General features: G+C 38.7%; 3 protein-coding genes across 9 annotated transcripts in view; 2 read left to right on the top strand and 1 right to left on the bottom strand.

Moving 5' to 3' along the window:
• znf451 (zinc finger protein 451) overlaps positions 1 to 10,575 on the top strand; it is a 12,110-nt gene extending 1,535 nt beyond the window's left edge. For 3 of the 5 annotated variants that reach the window (XM_016566876.1, XM_016566871.1, XM_016566884.1), the window contains exons 3-14: positions 888 to 971; positions 1,709 to 1,822; positions 3,015 to 3,126; positions 3,217 to 3,367; positions 3,437 to 3,563; positions 5,870 to 6,029; positions 6,201 to 6,345; positions 7,513 to 8,963; positions 9,369 to 9,455; positions 9,638 to 9,715; positions 9,879 to 9,911; positions 10,201 to 10,575. In XM_016566876.1, the coding sequence (XP_016422362.1) occupies positions 888 to 971; positions 1,709 to 1,822; positions 3,015 to 3,126; positions 3,217 to 3,367; positions 3,437 to 3,563; positions 5,870 to 6,029; positions 6,201 to 6,345; positions 7,513 to 8,963; positions 9,369 to 9,455; positions 9,638 to 9,715; positions 9,879 to 9,911; positions 10,201 to 10,241 (2,583 nt within the window). In that variant the 3' untranslated portion in view covers positions 10,242 to 10,575. The remainder of the gene's footprint in view (positions 1 to 887; positions 972 to 1,708; positions 1,823 to 3,014; positions 3,127 to 3,216; positions 3,368 to 3,436; positions 3,564 to 5,869; positions 6,030 to 6,200; positions 6,346 to 7,512; positions 8,964 to 9,368; positions 9,456 to 9,637; positions 9,716 to 9,878; positions 9,912 to 10,200) is intronic. The other 2 variants (XM_016566890.1, XM_016566894.1) reach the window with 2 other exon arrangements.
• A 278-nt stretch (positions 10,576 to 10,853) lies between these two features.
• On the top strand, positions 10,854 to 12,503 carry bag2 (BCL2 associated athanogene 2). Its single transcript, XM_016567214.1, has 3 exons — positions 10,854 to 11,267; positions 11,911 to 12,020; positions 12,093 to 12,503. Exons 1-3 carry the CDS (start codon positions 11,146 to 11,148, stop codon positions 12,485 to 12,487), a joined length of 627 nt encoding a protein of 208 aa, XP_016422700.1. The 5' UTR covers positions 10,854 to 11,145; the 3' UTR covers positions 12,488 to 12,503.
• A 4,017-nt stretch (positions 12,504 to 16,520) lies between these two features.
• Positions 16,521 to 18,458, bottom strand: part of LOC107751177 (ras-related protein Rab-23) — a 13,537-nt gene continuing 11,599 nt past the window's right edge. For all 3 annotated transcript variants that reach the window (XM_016566828.1, XM_016566819.1, XM_016566837.1), the window contains 3 exons: positions 18,119 to 18,201; positions 17,953 to 18,045; positions 16,521 to 16,832 (listed from right to left, as the gene is read on the bottom strand). In XM_016566828.1, coding sequence (XP_016422314.1) covers positions 16,693 to 16,832; positions 17,953 to 18,045; positions 18,119 to 18,201 — 316 coding nt within the window. In that variant the 3' untranslated portion in view covers positions 16,521 to 16,692. The remainder of the gene's footprint in view (positions 16,833 to 17,952; positions 18,046 to 18,118; positions 18,202 to 18,458) is intronic.

Genomic DNA, 18,458 nt, shown 5'->3' with positions numbered 1-18,458 from the left:
ACTCAACTCACGATTCGATTCACGATTTTGATTTCACGATTCGATTCACGATTATTTTTTGTTTTTTAACAAAATGAGATTTAAGACAAATTATAAATTAAATGTGTCCTTTTATTATTGCTTGGACAAAATGCTGCACATTTCTTTGTGAAATTGAAATATATAATATGCTTAATATGCTAATATAGCACTTGTAAATTATTGCTCTTTTGTTGGTTTTGATTGCTTCTATTTGTTAGTCGTTGTAAGTCGCTTTGGATAAAAGTGTCTGTGCTCTTTCCTTTTAAAATTAGAGGCAACCACTGCATTTTAATCTTGATCCAAACAAAGATGCTGCATACATGCAACATGAGCAGTTTTTAATCTAAATTAGATTGTATAATTTCGAAATTTGAAGCAAAAACAGAATGGTTTGACTTCAGTTTTGTGAAACTATAAATAAAAATATCTGCATGAAACAGAGGAGCTGAATGAGATGCAGATTCACTCTCTGCCAGCAGGTGGCGTTTAAAGCGTTTCCTTGGTTTCCGCTGTAAACAAAGCAGCGCTGAACTTATGAACTTTAATATGCGTTATACAGAGGCAAGATGAAAAGAAAAAATACCATCTAAACTTTTCTAAAGACAGTAAGTTCCCCTCAGACATGCATTCATATAAACTCCTACACCTAACTGAATCGCGATTTGTTTAGCATCTCAACCGATTTGAATCATCACAGATTTGAATCGATTTTCAACCGGCTCGCGGTTAATCGTTACATCCCTTTTGATTTCTAATTTGAGTTATTAGGACAGTTGTCTGGATCTAGGTCTTCACACTTGGGAACTGGATTGAGCCTGTGTAATATAGCAGAACTGATTAATTCGCATTAAAACACTATGTTTTAGGAGGGTCCTCTCAGACCGGTGTTGGAATGCATTGACCTGCTGAGTGACGGAGAGGATGAGGGTGGCATGTCTGCCGCACACACCGTGAGTTTCCTTAAACACTGTCTAGAGTATAAAAATTAAAAGTGTAGGTCGTTCTCTCTTCATTTACTCACCATCATCTTGTTCCGAACGTGCAACCTTTGTTTTGTGAAACACAAAAGATGATGTTTGGCAGAATGTCCAAGCTGCTCTTTTCCATCATGATTCACACAACCAAACTCCAAAAATGTGCAGTATTCCAAGTTTTCAGAAGCCCGTGCGATAGCTTTATGTGAGGAACGGGTTAATATTTAAGTAACTCTTTTCTGGTTTGTATTGCAGTGATTTTTTTAACTTAAACTGTAGTGAACAAACAAAATCCTAAATGCATTGTAAGTCTCTGGATAAAAGCATCTACCAAATGCATGATTGCCATGTAAATGGTGGTCTTACATTTCCATTTGCATCACAATTGGTCACAATCCAATGGAAGGTCAAATGATATTTGGCATCAGTCATGTCAAACTTGGCTCGTATAATAGCGAAGTATAATGTAACGTATAGTGCATGGCTCATATAGACACCTTTTTATGATACTGTAGTCAAGTACTGTCCTGCTTCATTGTATGGAGAAAAAAAAGAAGCTTTGACAATCTTCAAATACATACTGAATTTTATATAGAATTTTTGGGTGAACTATTCATTGTATATTATTTACATGTATAAGCTGCATCAGATTTTTTTTTTATTTTTGGAATGTTCTTGTTTTGTCCTTGTTGTGCTTTAAATGCAACGCTCAGATTGAGGAGCAGGTTGACCAGCAGAGGGCTCATGCTATGTCCACACTGGACAGACTGGCACGGCAAGTAGCCGTGGAAAAACTGGAGAGGCTTGAAAAGTGCAAAGCTTTTAAGGTTTGACTTTTCTCAGTTCTTATAGACTTGAAAAAAAGAAATACATAGTTGCATATACCATCACTCAAGATTAAAGGAACCATTCACCCAAAAATGAAAATTCACTTAAAAATGTGTTTCTTCTTGGGAGCAGATTTGTAGAAATGTAGCATTGCATCACTGTCTCATCAATGGATGCTCTGCAGTGAATGGGTGCCGTCAGAATGAGAGTCCAAACAGCTGATAAAAACATCACAATAATCCACACCACTCCAGTCCATCAGTTAACATCTGGAGAAGACAAAAGCTGCATGTTTGTAAGAAACAAATCCAGCATTCAGGTGTTTTAATTTTAATCTGTTGCTTCTGGCCAAAATCCATCCAATATCCATAACACTTCCTTCAGTGAAAAAGTCCATCCCCTGTTGTCCTCTCGCATCAAAATCCACAACACCAACTGTTTTGGCTTGTAAACGGTGATTTCTCTCCTGATTCAGACCAGAACACCTTTTCACTGGCGGAAGCGTTATTATAGTTTAGCCGGAAGCAACAGTTTAAAGGATTAGTTCACTTGCAGAATAAACATTTCCTGATGATATACTCACCCCCATGTCATCCAAGATGTTCATGTCTTTCTTTCTTCAGTCGCAAAGAAATGAAGGTTTTTGAGGAGAACATGACAGGATTTTTCTCCATATAGTGGACTTCAATGGCGGCCAACGGATAGAAGGTCCAAATTGTAGTTTCAGTGCAGCTTCAAAGGGCCAGCCGAGGAATAAGGGTCTTATCTAGCCAAATGATCAGCAAATTGTTTTATTCTGGAAGTCAACTAGTCCTTTAAAGTTAAAAACATCTTAATGATGGATTGGTTTCATCTTTTGGCTTCTCCAGATGTTAACTGATGGACTGGAGTGGATTATTGTGATGTTTTTATCAGCTGTTTGGACTCTCATTCTGACGGCACCTATTCACTGCAGAGCATCCATCGCTGAGACACTGATGCAATGCTACATTTTTACAAATCTGTTCCCATTAAGAAACACATTAACATCTTGGATGTAAATGTTCAGCAAATTTTCATTTTTGGGTGAACTATTCTAAACGGTAGAGCTTCTTGGTAACAATCTGTATTGTATAAAGTGCTATAGAAATGAAGGTGACTTGCAGTGCATGTTCAGGATAAATGACATCGATTTTGTGATTTGTTTTATAGGAGAAAATAATTTCGCAGCAAGCACATGGGCAGCACGAGCTGTCGGTCAGCCATAGTAATAGTGGCAGTAGCGATGCTAAGCGATGTGTGGATATTTGGCTAAAAATGCCAGGTCTGTAATATTGTTCTAACTTTAATATTTCCACTAATAGTGTATGTGTATATGGTTGGTGCTTCTGCTCACTTTCTCTGGATTGCTCAGGGTTACAGCCCGGCACCGTGAACTCAGCCAGCTCACTGTGGAGACACAGATCGGCTCCCGCTGCAGCACAATGTTCTCCTCGAACCTGCCCGGTCATCAACTGCGGCAGAGTCTACGACAATATTCCTTTGCTCGAGGGTCATCTTAAAAGGTACTTGGTACAAGTTCACAAATTGCTCAGAATTTTACTGTTTGACCAAATGTAACTTTTTATTGTCAGGTTTGATCATTCACCCTGTGATCCCACGATTACGCTGAGAGGCAGCCCCGCTGCTTTCTATGCCTGTGTGGCCTGTGGCCGCTACTTTCACTCCAAACGGGCGTGGAAGGACCATGTGGGATCTAAGGTTTTCATTTATCAATATTTTCATCTTTAGGATTGTTGATGTTATAAAGGAGTCATATAGTATTTTTCCCCCCTGCAATTTCACAGTAAACATGTTAATATATTTTTTAATAAAATGTTTAATTGCGTTCTTTTTTGAAAAAAACATTAATACATTTATTCAATGATGTTGATGTTTTATTTTGTTCGGTGTGATTTCTGAAACCTGACATTCTGTATGGATAATTTATTCATAAGTCAAACCCAGACGTGATGTTTAGCAAAACCCATTTGCATTGCATGTGTGATTTAATGTAGGCCTACTTATCATCGAAGCTCTACAAGTTAAATATCACCCATGAGTGACGAGAGCATTATTCATAGAAATGGGGACGAATGTGCATTTGTTTACATGTGTTTTGATGCAGTTTGAGAAGTACAGATCTGTGTTTTGTGCGAGTGAGATGATTAAAGTGCAGTGTTGCAGACAGTAGTACACCTGTTTTTCCGCCCTCTCTGACCCTGACTATTAAATGGGCCAGTTGTTGTCTGAATGCATTGCCACACAAATTGTTAAAGGAATAGTTCACCCAGAAATGAAAATTTGCTGAAAATTTACTCACCCTTAGGTCATCCAAAATAGATGAGTTAGTTTCTTCATCAAAAAAGATTTAGAGAAATGTAGCATTATATCACTTGCTTACCAAAGAGTCCCATATCCATAATAATGCATTCTTCTGTGAAAAAGTCACCTCATCCATGTAGGAGAGAAATATGCACAGATCAAGCACCATTTACAAGCAAAAACGGTTCTAAAATGTAGTTGCAAGCAGAAGTGAAGGGGCCAAGCACAGCAGAGGTAAAATGTAGTGATGTGACGTTCGACACCGAGGCTTCGTCTTGAAAAGCTTCGAGTAATGAACCTTTTTACGATACAGTTGAGGGGAAAGCCTCGGTGCTTCGCAAAGCTTCATTTTCCCATCACTAGTAAAATGAAGAGCTAAGGAGCTGTCTGTAATGACTCGGTTTATCGCTGTAAAGTACCAACTCTGCTTCAACACACCTGTCTGTAATTAAGTAGACTAAACACCTTGATTAGCTGGTTCAGGTGTTCAGGGTTGAAGCTGAACTCTGCAGTATGGTAGCTCTCCAGGAGGAGGGCTGGAGAACCCTGTTAAAACATCTGTTGATACAGTATTTTACTACTAAAATCAAAATGGTCAACGGCCAAAAAGGCAGGCATAGGAAAATTAGGTATCGTTCAATTCGGTATGCCGATTTGATTTTGACTAAACTGGTCAGAAGTTATATGCAGAAATGTCCTTTTTTTTATATCTTTGACCTGTTGGAGGCACTGTGCCGAAACTACTCATGTGCCCTCAGGTCATGCTTATTATAACACACACCAAATTTGGTCAGAATCTGCTAAAGCATTGCGGAAATATAGCCTCATGTCCATTTTTGCACAAACTTAGTCAAATTTGTTAACATGCGTTACGAGAACAGTTTGGTCTATCGGAAATCGCTTGGTAACTTTTTGCCAACATTGTCTGAAGATGATCTGAGCCAATTTTGGTGAAAATCGGACAAACCGTCTGGACGAGTTCGGTAAAAGTAGATTTTTCGCAAAATTCAAAATTGCGAAAAACTTGTCCCATAGAAATTTACATTTTGGTGTGCATTCGACTCGGCATGAGCCAAGGGATCAGAGGGCAAAAATAATTGTACTTCTAAACCTTCAGGTTCAAAAGTTATTAGCGAAAATATGAGTGCAAATTTGACCTGTTGGTGGCGCTAAAGAGTTTGGGGTGGACGCTCCAAATTCATAACCTTCCGACAAAGGGTTCTATGGGCTGCCATAGACTTCCAGAGCAGGAGAAACCTAACGGATATAATAGGTGCCTGGCCCCTAACAAATATGTGGCTGGATTTTGATGCGAGACAACAACAGGGGATGGACTTTTTCCCTGGACAAAGTGTTATGACGGATTATAGACTGATCTTTTGATAATGACGTTAAAGCACTTTAATAAGGTTTTGTTTCTTAAAAACACACAGCTTTTTACTTCACAAGACATTAATTGATTGACTGGAGTGATGCATTACTAAATTTCTCCAAATCTGCTGTCTTGGATGTCCTGAGGATGAGTTACGTTTCATTTTTGGGTGAGCTATTCCTTTAAGACCAGAACTAAGATAAAACACTTTATCTTAAAAGATCTTTAGTAAAATATGACCACTCTTAAGTGTTTACTTCATTGTCTTGTTATGGAAATGATGTGGCATGTAAGCCATGCCTTTGTCTCTTGTGCTTGATGTCATCTGTAGGTGTCTTTCCCTGAAACTGATGGTCACAGCCGTTCCCAGAGCTATCAGCTGATTGTATGCTTTGCATGTCCTGCCTGTTACCTCCTCTTCAACATCAAGGACGAATGCCTTGAGCACATGTCTGCAAAAAAACACTTCACTCAGTCCATCACTCTCTGGGGTGTGTGGTCTTCAACAATCAAATCCAAATTGCACATTCATCAGACTGTTTCCAGCTGTTTTGTGGTATTGTTAGGACTGGCTGATACATATTAAAAAATGTTCATCCTGTGTGAACAATTCCTGTTTGTTTCCTACTCTTTAACATTTAATGTCATGTCTTGACTTTCAGAGAAAAAACCAAGCACACCCATACCAGTCCCTCCTTACACAAAGAACCGGTTAATCGCTCTCTGTAAAGACGTTACCTTCACTGTCAAATGCACAGCCTGCGCTAAGGTGCTCACCTCGCATATGGAGGCAAGAGCACACTTCAAGTAAGTCTATATTGGTGTTTCTCAGATTTAAGTTTTACTTTTCTCAGTCCGTCTGACATGATGCATGTGTATGCGTGTTAAAGGTGCACTCATTTTTATGACTCAAGCACCAATGGTGCGAGGACCCTTTTGGAACTGCCTTGTTTATTTTAAGATCCGAAAAGTATTAAGCAAATGGATAACCCAGGAGACTGTTAACTTAGGGTTAACAATGTTTACAACTTAGTCAGCAATGTAGTTCCCTATGTTATATTGTATGTAGTTGCTGTTAAAAAAAAGAAGCAAAGACAAAATATTTGGAAAATTAAGGGGTTTGTTTCCAGGATTAATGAAACATATACCGATTTGTAACCATATTAACATTAATGCTCTTGTTTTATTGAAGAAACAATGCCTGCCTTGGTCATTGCATGAGTTTTTCTTGTATAACAAATAAAGAACAACCCTGGCTTAACAGATTAGAAGTGGGAATAGCCCTATATTGTAAGTGAGAATCATTGACGACTGCTGTGTAGTATATTTGAGGTCATGTGATGTCAACATGGCAGCCACCATGTGGGGGTGACCCACTTTCTTTAAAGCCTAAAATATACTTTGATTTTTACACGAGGGTCTGCATACAGTGCAAGTGACACAAAATCCATCGTCATAATGGTACGTGCACGGGCCGTTTTTGTAACCTGCATATTTTGTACGTGTAGGTCACGCATGCATACTATGCACAAACTGGCACAAAGTAACAATAAAAATGAAAGATTTTAAAACTGGTGAAACGTGTGTCCTTTTTTCATACATAATAAATTATTTGCGCCTCGGAGCATGCAGAAGAAACCGAGTAAACTGTCATGTCATCTTGCATTTGGAGGCGGATGATGTTTGGGAACGCCATCTTAATATGCAAATTATACCAATTTTTTTAATGACATACTTTCACTAAGGTAACTCAGAATTATTAAAACAATGTTTGAGATGGTGTGCAATGAGATCATTTCACTGGTTCGTCCAGATATCCAATCACGTTTTTGTTTGTTTGCATCGAAGAACATTTTCGGTAAATGTATTTCTGTCGTGATTTATACACGTTTTCTCATCACGTGGTTGGATACATGGGGTCCGTTTTTTTTTATCGTGCACTAACTATTTTGTTCTTTTTTTTCTGTTTCCCAGTGTGCACTGCAATTATGGCTGCGCTATTGTCAGTGCCGATCAAAGCGTGGCTGACATCATGAGGACGATGGCGGTCATGGGTCATTGCTCCTCATGCCCCAAACCTTTTTTTAGCTTGAGTCAGATGGAGGAGCACAAAGAGCTCCTGAAACATGAGGTGAAGAGTGTGCGCAGCATGGACAGGGCCCTTCTGTACTACAGCAACTACTGTGAAATCCAACTCGCTCAGAACGCCACGGCATGTGGGAGCGATTCAGACGGGCCTTCAGCTAAACGAAAAAGACTGGCCAGCATAGATTCCCAAGCTGAACCAAGGAAATGGTCACAGCTCGCCTGGTTCTGTGAGTGCGGTCTACGCTTCACAGAGGAGGATCAAGCAAGAAAACACCTCCAAGCCGCCAATCAGATCTTTCACAAATGTGCAGTCTGTGGCAAGATAATGGGCGAGTCGTCTATAGCGCGCTTGCACATGAGCCGCTTCCACGGTGGTGCTCATTTGACCAACTTCCTCTTCCACTGCAGACAGTGCAAGGTGGAAATGCCGAGGATGGAAGACATCATGGCCCATGTTGGCGTAAGCCACAGAGGGCACAGCTACTACCAGGAAAGAGAAGACATGGCAGACGACTGCATCTTGTCCAGTATGTCCCCCAAACCGTCCACCAGTGCGGAAACCGAAACGGTTTCCTCTTGCATCCCGCTTCCCAAAGCAGAGTCTTGGCTTTGTCGGATGTGTGAAGACCTCTTCGACTCGGAGGCGGCGGTGCGGAAACACTGCGGCGATTTGAGCAGCCACAGTTTCCAGAGGTTCGCCTGTGGCCACTGTCCGCAGAAGTTTTTCAAGGACTCCACCCTGCGGCGCCATTGCGCCAATGAGCACGCCGGCGACATAGTCCTGCGCTACTTCTGCGGGCTGTGCGATAGCATGCTGTACGACACCGAGGCAGAGTTTCTGGAGCACTACAACAGTCTGCACAGCCAAGATTACTACTGCTTAGAAGCGGCTCCGAATAATTCCCAAGCATCCACGGAAAACACCGTTGAGAGTCCGATAGCGAGTACAAGCGCTGGGCAACTTTGTCCTTGCATGGGCTCTGAGAAATCCAGGGAGGAAAGGAAAACTGTGTTCACAAAGTGCATGAAACAGTTGGCCACCGAAAATAAATGCAGTTACTGCTGTTGCCAGTGCGACAAAAACACGGCCACCTACGCCGAGATAAAGACGCACATCCTACTTACACACAAGACCCAGGGCAATGAGAAGAGTTTCGATGTTCTGTGCACTGTTTGCTCACAGAGCCACAAAGATATACCCAGTTTCCATTCACACTACCACAAGCATCACTGCCAGTCAAAACCTTGCGCTTCTTCCCGACCCAGCGGCGCAGACGAGAAGCCGGCCGCCTCCGCCAGCATAATAAATGCAGAGGAGATCTTCCCTCAGAGTAATGGTGAGGTTTGCATTTAGTATCTGGGTGGATATAAAGTTATTGACTTGTTTTCCTCCTTAATGCTGGCTCCAGCTGAATTATAGATCAATTATCCCTTCAAGTTCCAGCAATAAACTAACATGTACACTACCAGTCTGGACATAATCATGTGTCTCATGATTTTAATGAGTTTTATCATTCCCATACTTCCTTCTATGGTATTTCATAGCTTCCATGACTTTCCTTGGCCTATGTGTCATAAATATCATATATATATACATACATGTGTGTTTATGATATTTATGACACATAGACCAAGGAAAGTCATGGAAGCTATGAAATACCATAGAAGGAAGTATGGGAATGATAAAACTATGTATACATACACACACACATAAAAATTTAATGAGAATTTTTTTTTTCCAGTGGCGAAGTTTCAAGATGTAAAGAGTGCCATTACCTCAAGGATTCTTGATGTTAAAAAAGAGGTGACCGTTTCACAAGATGGTGATGGTAGGTTTTCCACTGTTTTTTATTTATTTTGTCTAGAAGTGGTATTTCAGTAATATTTCAATTTAGATTTGCAAGGTTATGTTTCAAGTTAGTATTGTGACGGTTCAAATAAATATCAGCAAATCAACTAAGTACATGGAAATGTAATATTGAAGTGCCTGCCTGTTTATATTTCTCCTTAGATAAATTTGACCAGGACATAAAACTGGCTTTGACTTTGAGCGCAGAGGAGGCCAGGAAATCAAAAGAGCTGGATATTGGTAATACGTTTATAATTCTTGACATATTTTTGTAATATTGCTACAAAGATCTTATATTTCTCTTATTTCTGAACAGTGTAGGGGCTGTATTGTATTTTTATAGTATGTCAGAGCTCATTGAGAGTATGCTATTCATTCATTAATCCGATGATTATTTTGCCAGCTTTACATGCATGGAGTATTATCATTGTTATAGGTATGTTTCATTTTATGGAGCTTAGGCTCAGTGTGATATTTATTGTAATAGATGGGATTTTAGGCAGGGTTCTTGAGCACGTGTATGGTGCAGTGTTTTGGCTTTTTTATGTTTTGGGTGTAACCGCACAAATGTCGAATGTTGTCACTGCATCACAATATTTTGAGTAATCACTGGCTGAATGCCACACATTATATATATATATATTGAACTTTACTTTTATATAAATGAGGTTTGTTTAAAAAAAAGTTACTTTTTAAAAAATATTTTTTGCATTCTCATTTTGCAGAGTTTGAAGAAGCCTTGAAAAGAAGCTTGCAGGAGTTTTGATAAGTGAAGACACCATTCGAGTGTTTTTATCATGTCGTTCATGCACTGGAGTGATTAAACGTGTTTCTTTTCGTTCTGTGTTTTTCTTAAGTTTAAATAAAGAAAAGCAATTAAAGCATATCTTGCCTGTTCCCGTCTGAGAAATCTCATTGTGTTCTGGTTATTGTCTTCTCTGTGATGTCGTCTTGGCCCTTGACCCTAGAAATGAATCCCACCCTCCTTTGAAATCTCCGAGGTGAACTCCTCCACTCTTGTCTGAAGGAGTGTATTACCAAGGGAAGTTCCAGCCCATGTTTGGAGATGTTATTCAAGACCGCTGGAAACCGCTAGAACGTGGTCGATATAAACGCTGAGAAGTCCGATTCATTTCAGCGAATCGGTTCTTTTGGACGATTCATTTAAACGAACAGGTTCCATTCAGTGATTTATTGAGTCATCACACAAAGTTGGCTACGTGGGTAATGCTGGGTTGCTGCATAAATATTTAGTTTGATATTAAATAAAGTATTACATTTAGTAATATACTATTGCATATTACTATCACTTTTAAAATATCTCACATCACTTTAAAATTACAAACTAAGGATTCGGCTACTATGTGTAAATGTGTGCCGTTTGACGCTGTCACTGTCTACAGTACTGGCTATCTTTTGTGCCAGATAAATGTCTCAAGTTTGAAAATGATTGTGTTGAATGTTTATAGCTCAACGTGTCGTCGCCCACTTTACAGTACAGTTCGGAGATTTGCAAACGCTGTGCGAATCGATTCGACCGAATCATTCAAAGAGTGAACGATTCATTGGCGGACCGGACATCGCTACATTGCTCGGGTGGTCTGCTCCGATATATCCTATACAGTTCACTGCACCCGTCAAATCATTCATTAACGCGACTAGCAGCAGCTATGGCACAAGCGAAAATTAACGCTAAAATGAACGATGCATCTAAAGGCAAATTCACCCGAACGCTTTCGATGGCGGACCGGTCCGGACAGTTACTGGAAAGTCTGGATCAGATTGAGACGAGGTAATTTAGGATATTGATTGTCTGATCGGTACAGACTAAAACATCCATTAAGTCTTGCCTCATGCAAAGTGAATGCATTTGCTTATCGCCGCAACTGAATACGAGTAGTGTGGATTAATATCTGAAGTTTTTAGAATATTGTACATACAAACATTTCTGTTTATAACGTACATAGTGTCTAAATGTGCATTTGTGGAAGAAAAAATAGGTTTTGTGATTATCTCAAATTTCTTGTAATGAATTTTTAATAAATGCAAAACATGACATGAATATAACATTTTCAAATAGGATTGTTCTCACATGCACGTCTATAAGAACTATATATATATAGTTTAAGCAATGATTTTGTTTATTGTGGAGTTCAAACACTTCTTAAATTAAGAATTTTAATGGATTATGTCCTCTAAACTAAAATGTAAGAGTCATGGTTAACAATACACAACAAAACCACGCTAGCATACATACGATTACATTGACTTGTTTTTTAGGACAGCTGTAATTGCAAATTACAGCCAAAACAGTTGTTTATTTGCATGTTAGCTTGTACATTTTTGTTGCTGGGTGTTTTTCATTGCCTTGAGTTTCATAATTGAGTTTTCAGGGCTGTATCTGGAGTGAAATGATCTCAGTAAATCTCTCTCAGGGTGGAGGCTCTTCGCGAGGAAGCCACTGCGATGGAGCAGGAGAGAGAGTGCTTGATCGAGATGATCCAGTCCATACGAAACAGTCAGGAAATGAGGAGCGTTTGTGACGGTACGCCTTCCGTGCTGCGTGACCACCGTTGCAATGGATAACATATAAACATCATTTCAACTTTTATTTCAGGGGAAAGGGAAGAGCTCTCTCTGACCGCCTCGAGACTCCTGGGCAGGACGTTAACGGTGAGCATTTCAGTGGATACCATCCGAAACAACCAGCAGGAAGAGGCCTTGAAGAAAGCCACGGCCATTATCGACGAGATCGCTGGGAAAGTGCTGGAGGACATGGAGGAGGCCAGAAAGCGTCTGCAGGCCCTTCACGCCGCGTGTGTGACCGACGCGCCTCCTGTGCCTCTGGATCAGAAGTTTCAGAGCGTCGTGATCAGCTGCGCCCTGGAGGACCAGAAGAAGATCAAGAGGCGCCTCGAGACCCTCATCAGGAACATGGACAATGCGGAGAAAACCATTAAAATTATGGATAACCAGAAAGTTGATCATTCCAGTCTTACCAACGGCAAATAGAGGCTGAGGGACTGACGAGCGCCACGCGTGCCTTTCCCTGATAGCACACGTGCATCACGGAGACGTCTGCAAGACGTATTTTTAGAGTGTTTGCTCGTCTGCAATTGCAGACGTCTGTTAAAAGATAGCACACGTACGTCTGCAAGATGTCTGTTAAAGATCTCTTGATCTGGAAAGCATCTGCTGTGTACAGACGTCAGTTTTACACACATTCTAAATCATAAACATCTTAAAGACATCTAATAAACATCTATTTGACATCTGATAGGAAACGTCCTATAGACGTATTGCAGATGAGCAAACACTAAAAAATATGTCTTGCAGATGTAATGCAGACGTCAAATAGACGTCTCCGTGATGTGCGTGTGCTATCGGACACAAGTGATATATGTGACCCTGGAGCACAAAACCAGTCACAAGTGTCAATTTTTCAAAATTGAGATTTATACATCATCTGAAAGCTGAATAAATAGCTTTCCATTGATGTATGGTTTGTGAGGATAGAACAATATTTAGCCGAGATACAACTATTTGAAAATCTGGAATCTGATGGTGCAAAAAAATCTAAATATTGAGAAAATCATCTTTAAAGTTGTCCAAATGAAGTTCTTAGCAATGCATATTACTAATCAAAAATTACGTTTTTATATATTTACAGTAGGAAATGTACAAAATATCTTCATGGAACATGATATTTACTTAATGAACTATTGATTTTTGGAACAAAAGAAAAATCGATAATTTTGACCCATACAATGTATTTTTGGCTATTGCTAGAAATATACCCGTGCTACTTAGGTTATGTGCTCCAGGGTCACAAATAGATTTGCAGGTTTTATTACCAATGATGGCATCTTGGTCTTATGCATATTTATTTTGTTTTTACTTCTGTGCTTTTCACTTACAGAAAAAATAATGATCACAAACCACTGACATTTTTTCTTGTGTTTTTGATTTATTAACTAATATGAAACGATGCAAAATCACTGTAATTCTGTTGGGATGTGCTAGCATTTCCCGCTGGAAGCCCCATGAATATGATTTTCCTGGCTTGTGATTGTTTATTTTTAGAGCAGCCACACATGGTTTTCTCGCTTGCTCTGTACATTCTAATGAGAGCGTCAGGCTCTCAGCTTGCTGGGAATTTCACATTCGGCCGTCAGGTTAGTCTTTACAGTGAAGAACAACACAGTGTTCAGTGCAGGAGAAAACATTACAGCCAAACACAAACTGCCTTCGATAAATACTTGAGCTTAGATTCGTAATCACTTTTTTAATGGCTCTTAAAAATAAGAAATAATACCTTTTAACACATTTTCATGTTTTCAGTTGTTTGGGATTTTTAAAAACAGAGAGAGAGAGAGAGAATAGGCCATTTCTGCCTCATTAATTATATTAAAGCCAGTAATAAGTGCAAAGTAATATGTTCAGAAGAAATTCACAGGTTTTCTACCGTCTATGGATTCTCCATTTCAAGACAATGTGAAGTTTATAACTGTATAAGCCAATTCGTCATTTAATTAAGCGGTAAACCTTGTGTTACAGTGCTTATGTGACAATGAAGGGCTGTTGTTGGGCACAACACAAGGCAGATTATTGCTTTTGTAAAACGGTCACAATAGCTTTATGACAAAAGCTTATATATTTATTAATAATAATAATAGGTTTATAAGTGTGAGTAGGTTGCCAATCTTCCAACCAGAATTTAAAGTCAGAACTTTAAAAACAGGTTTTATTTGGCACTGTGGATTGTCATTTATGGATTTTTCTTTTTTTTTTTAAATATTCACAACATTGTTTTGTAATCATGCATGTATACGGTTGTCACAGTATGATAAAAAAGTACCATGAAAATAAAACAACTACAATAGCCTCTTTATTTTGTCCTTTTCTGACAACCACCCAACATCAGTCGAAGAATAATCCCACCAGATCTTTAATCATACAGTCGAAAACAACAAATCACTTCACATGACACTTCTGCCGACTACAAAATGCGCAGGTAGTAACAGGTGCTGCTGGCATATTCTCAACGTCTACTAGAAAGTCGTGAAAAAATAAGAAATTAAGCAGTTCTTGTATTAGAAACTGTATATTCACTAAAGTGCCTTTAGTTCATTGTAGTGTCGCCATCATTTCACTACAGCAAATGAGAAAACCAACATTCATCACATCAAGCCAGTTAACATAAGCTGTAAACATGAAGGCCGTTGTGATGGCGAAGTACCATGATTCCACATTCAAACACAAATGCGAGGCATGCGATTCATGAATAAATACAATCCATCAAGAGTTAAGCCACATGAAGCAAGTGAACAGATTATTATTACCTGCTCAAGCTCATCAGACATCAGATCAAAACTGCAGGGAAGTTTGAACAATTCTGTAACATCCTCTGATTGATTCAAATATAAAACTCAAGAGAGGGGATGTTGGGTTTATAGACCCGAATTGAGTAAAACATTTAGCACATCAGTTTTCAGTAACATCAAACAGGATCAGCTGTGACTCTTGTGCGTTTCTAATGGCTTTAGTGGTTAAGGCTCTGGGACTTTGGGAGAAACGTACATTTTTGTTTCCTTGGTGGATTCCTGTACATATATAAAGCCCAATACTGTGCTGAAGGTCAAGTTAATAATATCAGTGCAATTTAGTCCAAGATTAAACAGGAGATGGGTGATGTCTCATTGGTAATCTTGGTCATCTCTAACCGTTACTCAAAACATATTTGGAAAACTTTAAAGTGAGTTTTATATATTGATTGTACTGTAAATCCATGGGATTTTAAATGTGTATTTACTTTCCAATCGATTCCAGTAATTCACATATAACAGACGTCATGTAGATGCAGAACTTCAAGCCGAGTGTTTCATTATTCATGAATGCAAAAATATGTACGCCCCATAATTGGTGCACATGTAAATGTGTAGCAGTGAGAAAGGCTGGGCGATATACTGAATATTCACTGTACATTTATGATGATTTCAGGTTAGTTTGACTTTGGCCTCAGCTGTCCTACAGAACAGCTAATTAGATATGTGCACAATCTATCATCAGAGAACGAGAGTGTTATGAAAGAGATGTTTTAATAGCATCAGATTTAAACTTCAGTTGCTATAACAGTATTAGAGCTGGTAAGATTGACAAAATTGACAACAACAAAAAAAAAAAACAAGCAATATTTTGAAGATTGGTTTTAATGATTTATTTTAAAATAGCAATAAATACATTTAAAGCCCCTGCACATTTAAGAGTTAAAATGTTTAGTAAAAATAGGGGGGGGAATGCGTAAACAAGTATTAATGTTTATTGCCAGTGTGTATGAATGAAAATTATTACATATAATTCATTTAGTGAACAGTGTGAAAACATGGCTTGATTTTTACTGCATTTTAATTTTAACATTTTGATGCACAATTTGCTACAACAGCGTTTTGGTTATGATGACTGTTTTATGCCATTTCAATGTCATCTTCATAACGGCTTAATTATATCAAGTAACGTCTAGTAGCAATATCGCCCAGCCCTAGCAGTAAGAGTGTGCCGTTTTACACTAATATCTGGCGGCATTGCCAGTTGTCAGCGACCAAATAAAAATATTTAAAAATTAACTTTTCTTTATCCCAAAAGAATACCTTTCTATATAAACCCATCTCTTGCATTTGGTATAGTGTTAGAACATGACAGAGCTTCAGAAGAGGATGCTGATTGATGCATATCAATGATAAAAATGATTCAAAATCTGTCTCGCTCAACCATTTACGAAATTTCTTACAAGTTTGTAGAGTTTAGAAACATTTTGGCACTGTGTTAAATGTTATGAATTTAAGTGAGTCATTACTTTACTACATTTTTCATACAAAAATACCTATAAGAACATACGGATTGAAACTTGTGACGACGTTCATATAAGAAACAACTTTTAAGGGAAGATTGTGAAAGCGAATGATGCACCTCCATCAATACAAGCATACTGCACTAACGATGAACAGTCCAAATGCACAAATGGTGTGTTAGAAATCGAAAAAAAAAATTCCCGCTGTAAGTACTCTCATTAGAGAAAATTACCCTGCTGTGTACCACATGGAATAACTCACCAAATATTTGACTGTGAGAAAATATATTCGCTTTTCATTCAAATTTTGAGCCACAATCATTGTTAAAATGTGAGGAAGGGCAGTGTCCAAAAGATTTAGACCTACTCGTCAGAGCAGTCTGCAGCTACCGAAGGGGTTTTTTGTTTTCTTGGTCCTCTGCTTGTTTGGGCGCAGGTTTATGACCTCACGGCCGTTCAGATCGCCGGCAGTCTGGTTGGGATGACTGCCGCCGGAAGTGTTGAAAACGCCTGAAAAGAGTAAGAAATGTGTCACGAGAATCTAAAAACGTTTTAATGCTAAAGCTAAATTGAAATAAACAGTGTAGCAGTGTTGTAATAAAAATAAATATAATATGCGTCTGTGATGTCATCAGTAACAATCAAATAGCATCAATGCTGAGAAAAGGAGAAAAATCCATAACGGCGCCTGTCTGGAAACTTTCACTCCGATACCGAAAGCACTTTTTGTTTATTGCTTGTAAATGTGCTTCTTTATATTTGCTTGAAGCTACATTTAGTTGGTTATAATTCTTAACATACAATTGTTTTGACTTACTTATTATTTGTAATTACTTTAAAAAGTAGCCCACTTATGGTAATTTAATAAAAATGAACAAATACATTTGTTAAAGTTGCCCCTATTATGGATTTTTGAAAATTACCTTCCATGCAGTGTGTAACACAGCTCTAAGAGAATGAAAACATCCTGCAAAGTTTTAAATCTGAAAGTGCACCGTGTATAAAGTTATTGTTTCTCAAATGAAAGAGTAGACTCTGAATCGTTTAAAACGAATCCCAAGTGGCTTCATGTTGACATCAATATGAAACATTAGCATATTGCCTGCCCACTTGTTGGTCTTTTAGCGTTGTTCTAATGAAAATGCTAATTCTTTCTTTGCCACTAGGTGCCGCTTTTGGAGCGGTAAAAATGAAAAATGTATTAAAAAAATACACATGGCAGCACTGCGCTCACAAACGCTGCTTTATCAGGCATTATGAAATGAAAATGAGACCAATCACCGCAGATTAGCGTCACGCAAAGGAGGGGTTTGGAAAAATGAATCGTTAAACGAATCGTCTGGGAGTCGTTGAGCAAGTAAGGTAAAAATAAATGCTTATTATAAGACAATTAAAGTGTTTTTTGATCTTGCATGCATGTGAACCTGTTGTTGGGGACTCCCAAAACCAAAATATGAACCTTTCATAACCCACAATAGGGGCACTTTAAAGTCGGTAAACTAAATAATCAATAAGAAAAAAATGTAGATCAAGATTGTGATTCCAAAAATGGAAATCAGATCGGATCATGCGATGTCTAAAAATTCCCATCCCTAAATAAAAGTATTCATTTCTTTTGAAAAAATCTTACCTATTTTATTGCTGGATGTGTGAACAACCTCTGTCTCCTCTGCCGACTGCTGCTTGAGTCGTTGCAGATATTTGTCAGCTAGATACTTAAAAACTACAACATAACAAAAAAGGAGTTATTTTACAGTTGAGCACAAATCAGTGACCTGAACTGCTTTATCGCACACCTTCATTGACGTTGAGATCTTCTTTCACTGACGTCCGATAGAATCTTAACTTCAGCTTCTTAGCGAGACCTTCAGCCTCCTCACTGAAGCAACGACACAGAAGGATTTGCATTAAAGGATAAGTCCACCTCCAGAATAAAAATTTCCTGAAAGATTACTCACCCCCATGTCATCCAAGATGTTCATGTCTTTCTTTCTTCAGTCGCAAAGAAATTACGTTTTTTGAGGAAAACATTCCATATAGTGGACTTCAATGGTGGCCAACGATTTCAAGGTCAAACATGCAGCTTCAGTGCAGCTTTAAAGAGCTCTACACGATCCCAGCCGAGGAATAAGGGTC

This window comes from Sinocyclocheilus rhinocerous, unplaced genomic scaffold (assembly GCF_001515625.1).
Source record: "Sinocyclocheilus rhinocerous isolate Xijiao unplaced genomic scaffold, SAMN03320098_v1.1 scaffold552, whole genome shotgun sequence".
Lineage (NCBI taxonomy): Eukaryota > Metazoa > Chordata > Actinopteri > Cypriniformes > Cyprinidae > Sinocyclocheilus > Sinocyclocheilus rhinocerous.
Note: the sequence above shows the minus strand (reverse complement) of the source record. Positions and strands in the feature narration are given on the sequence as shown.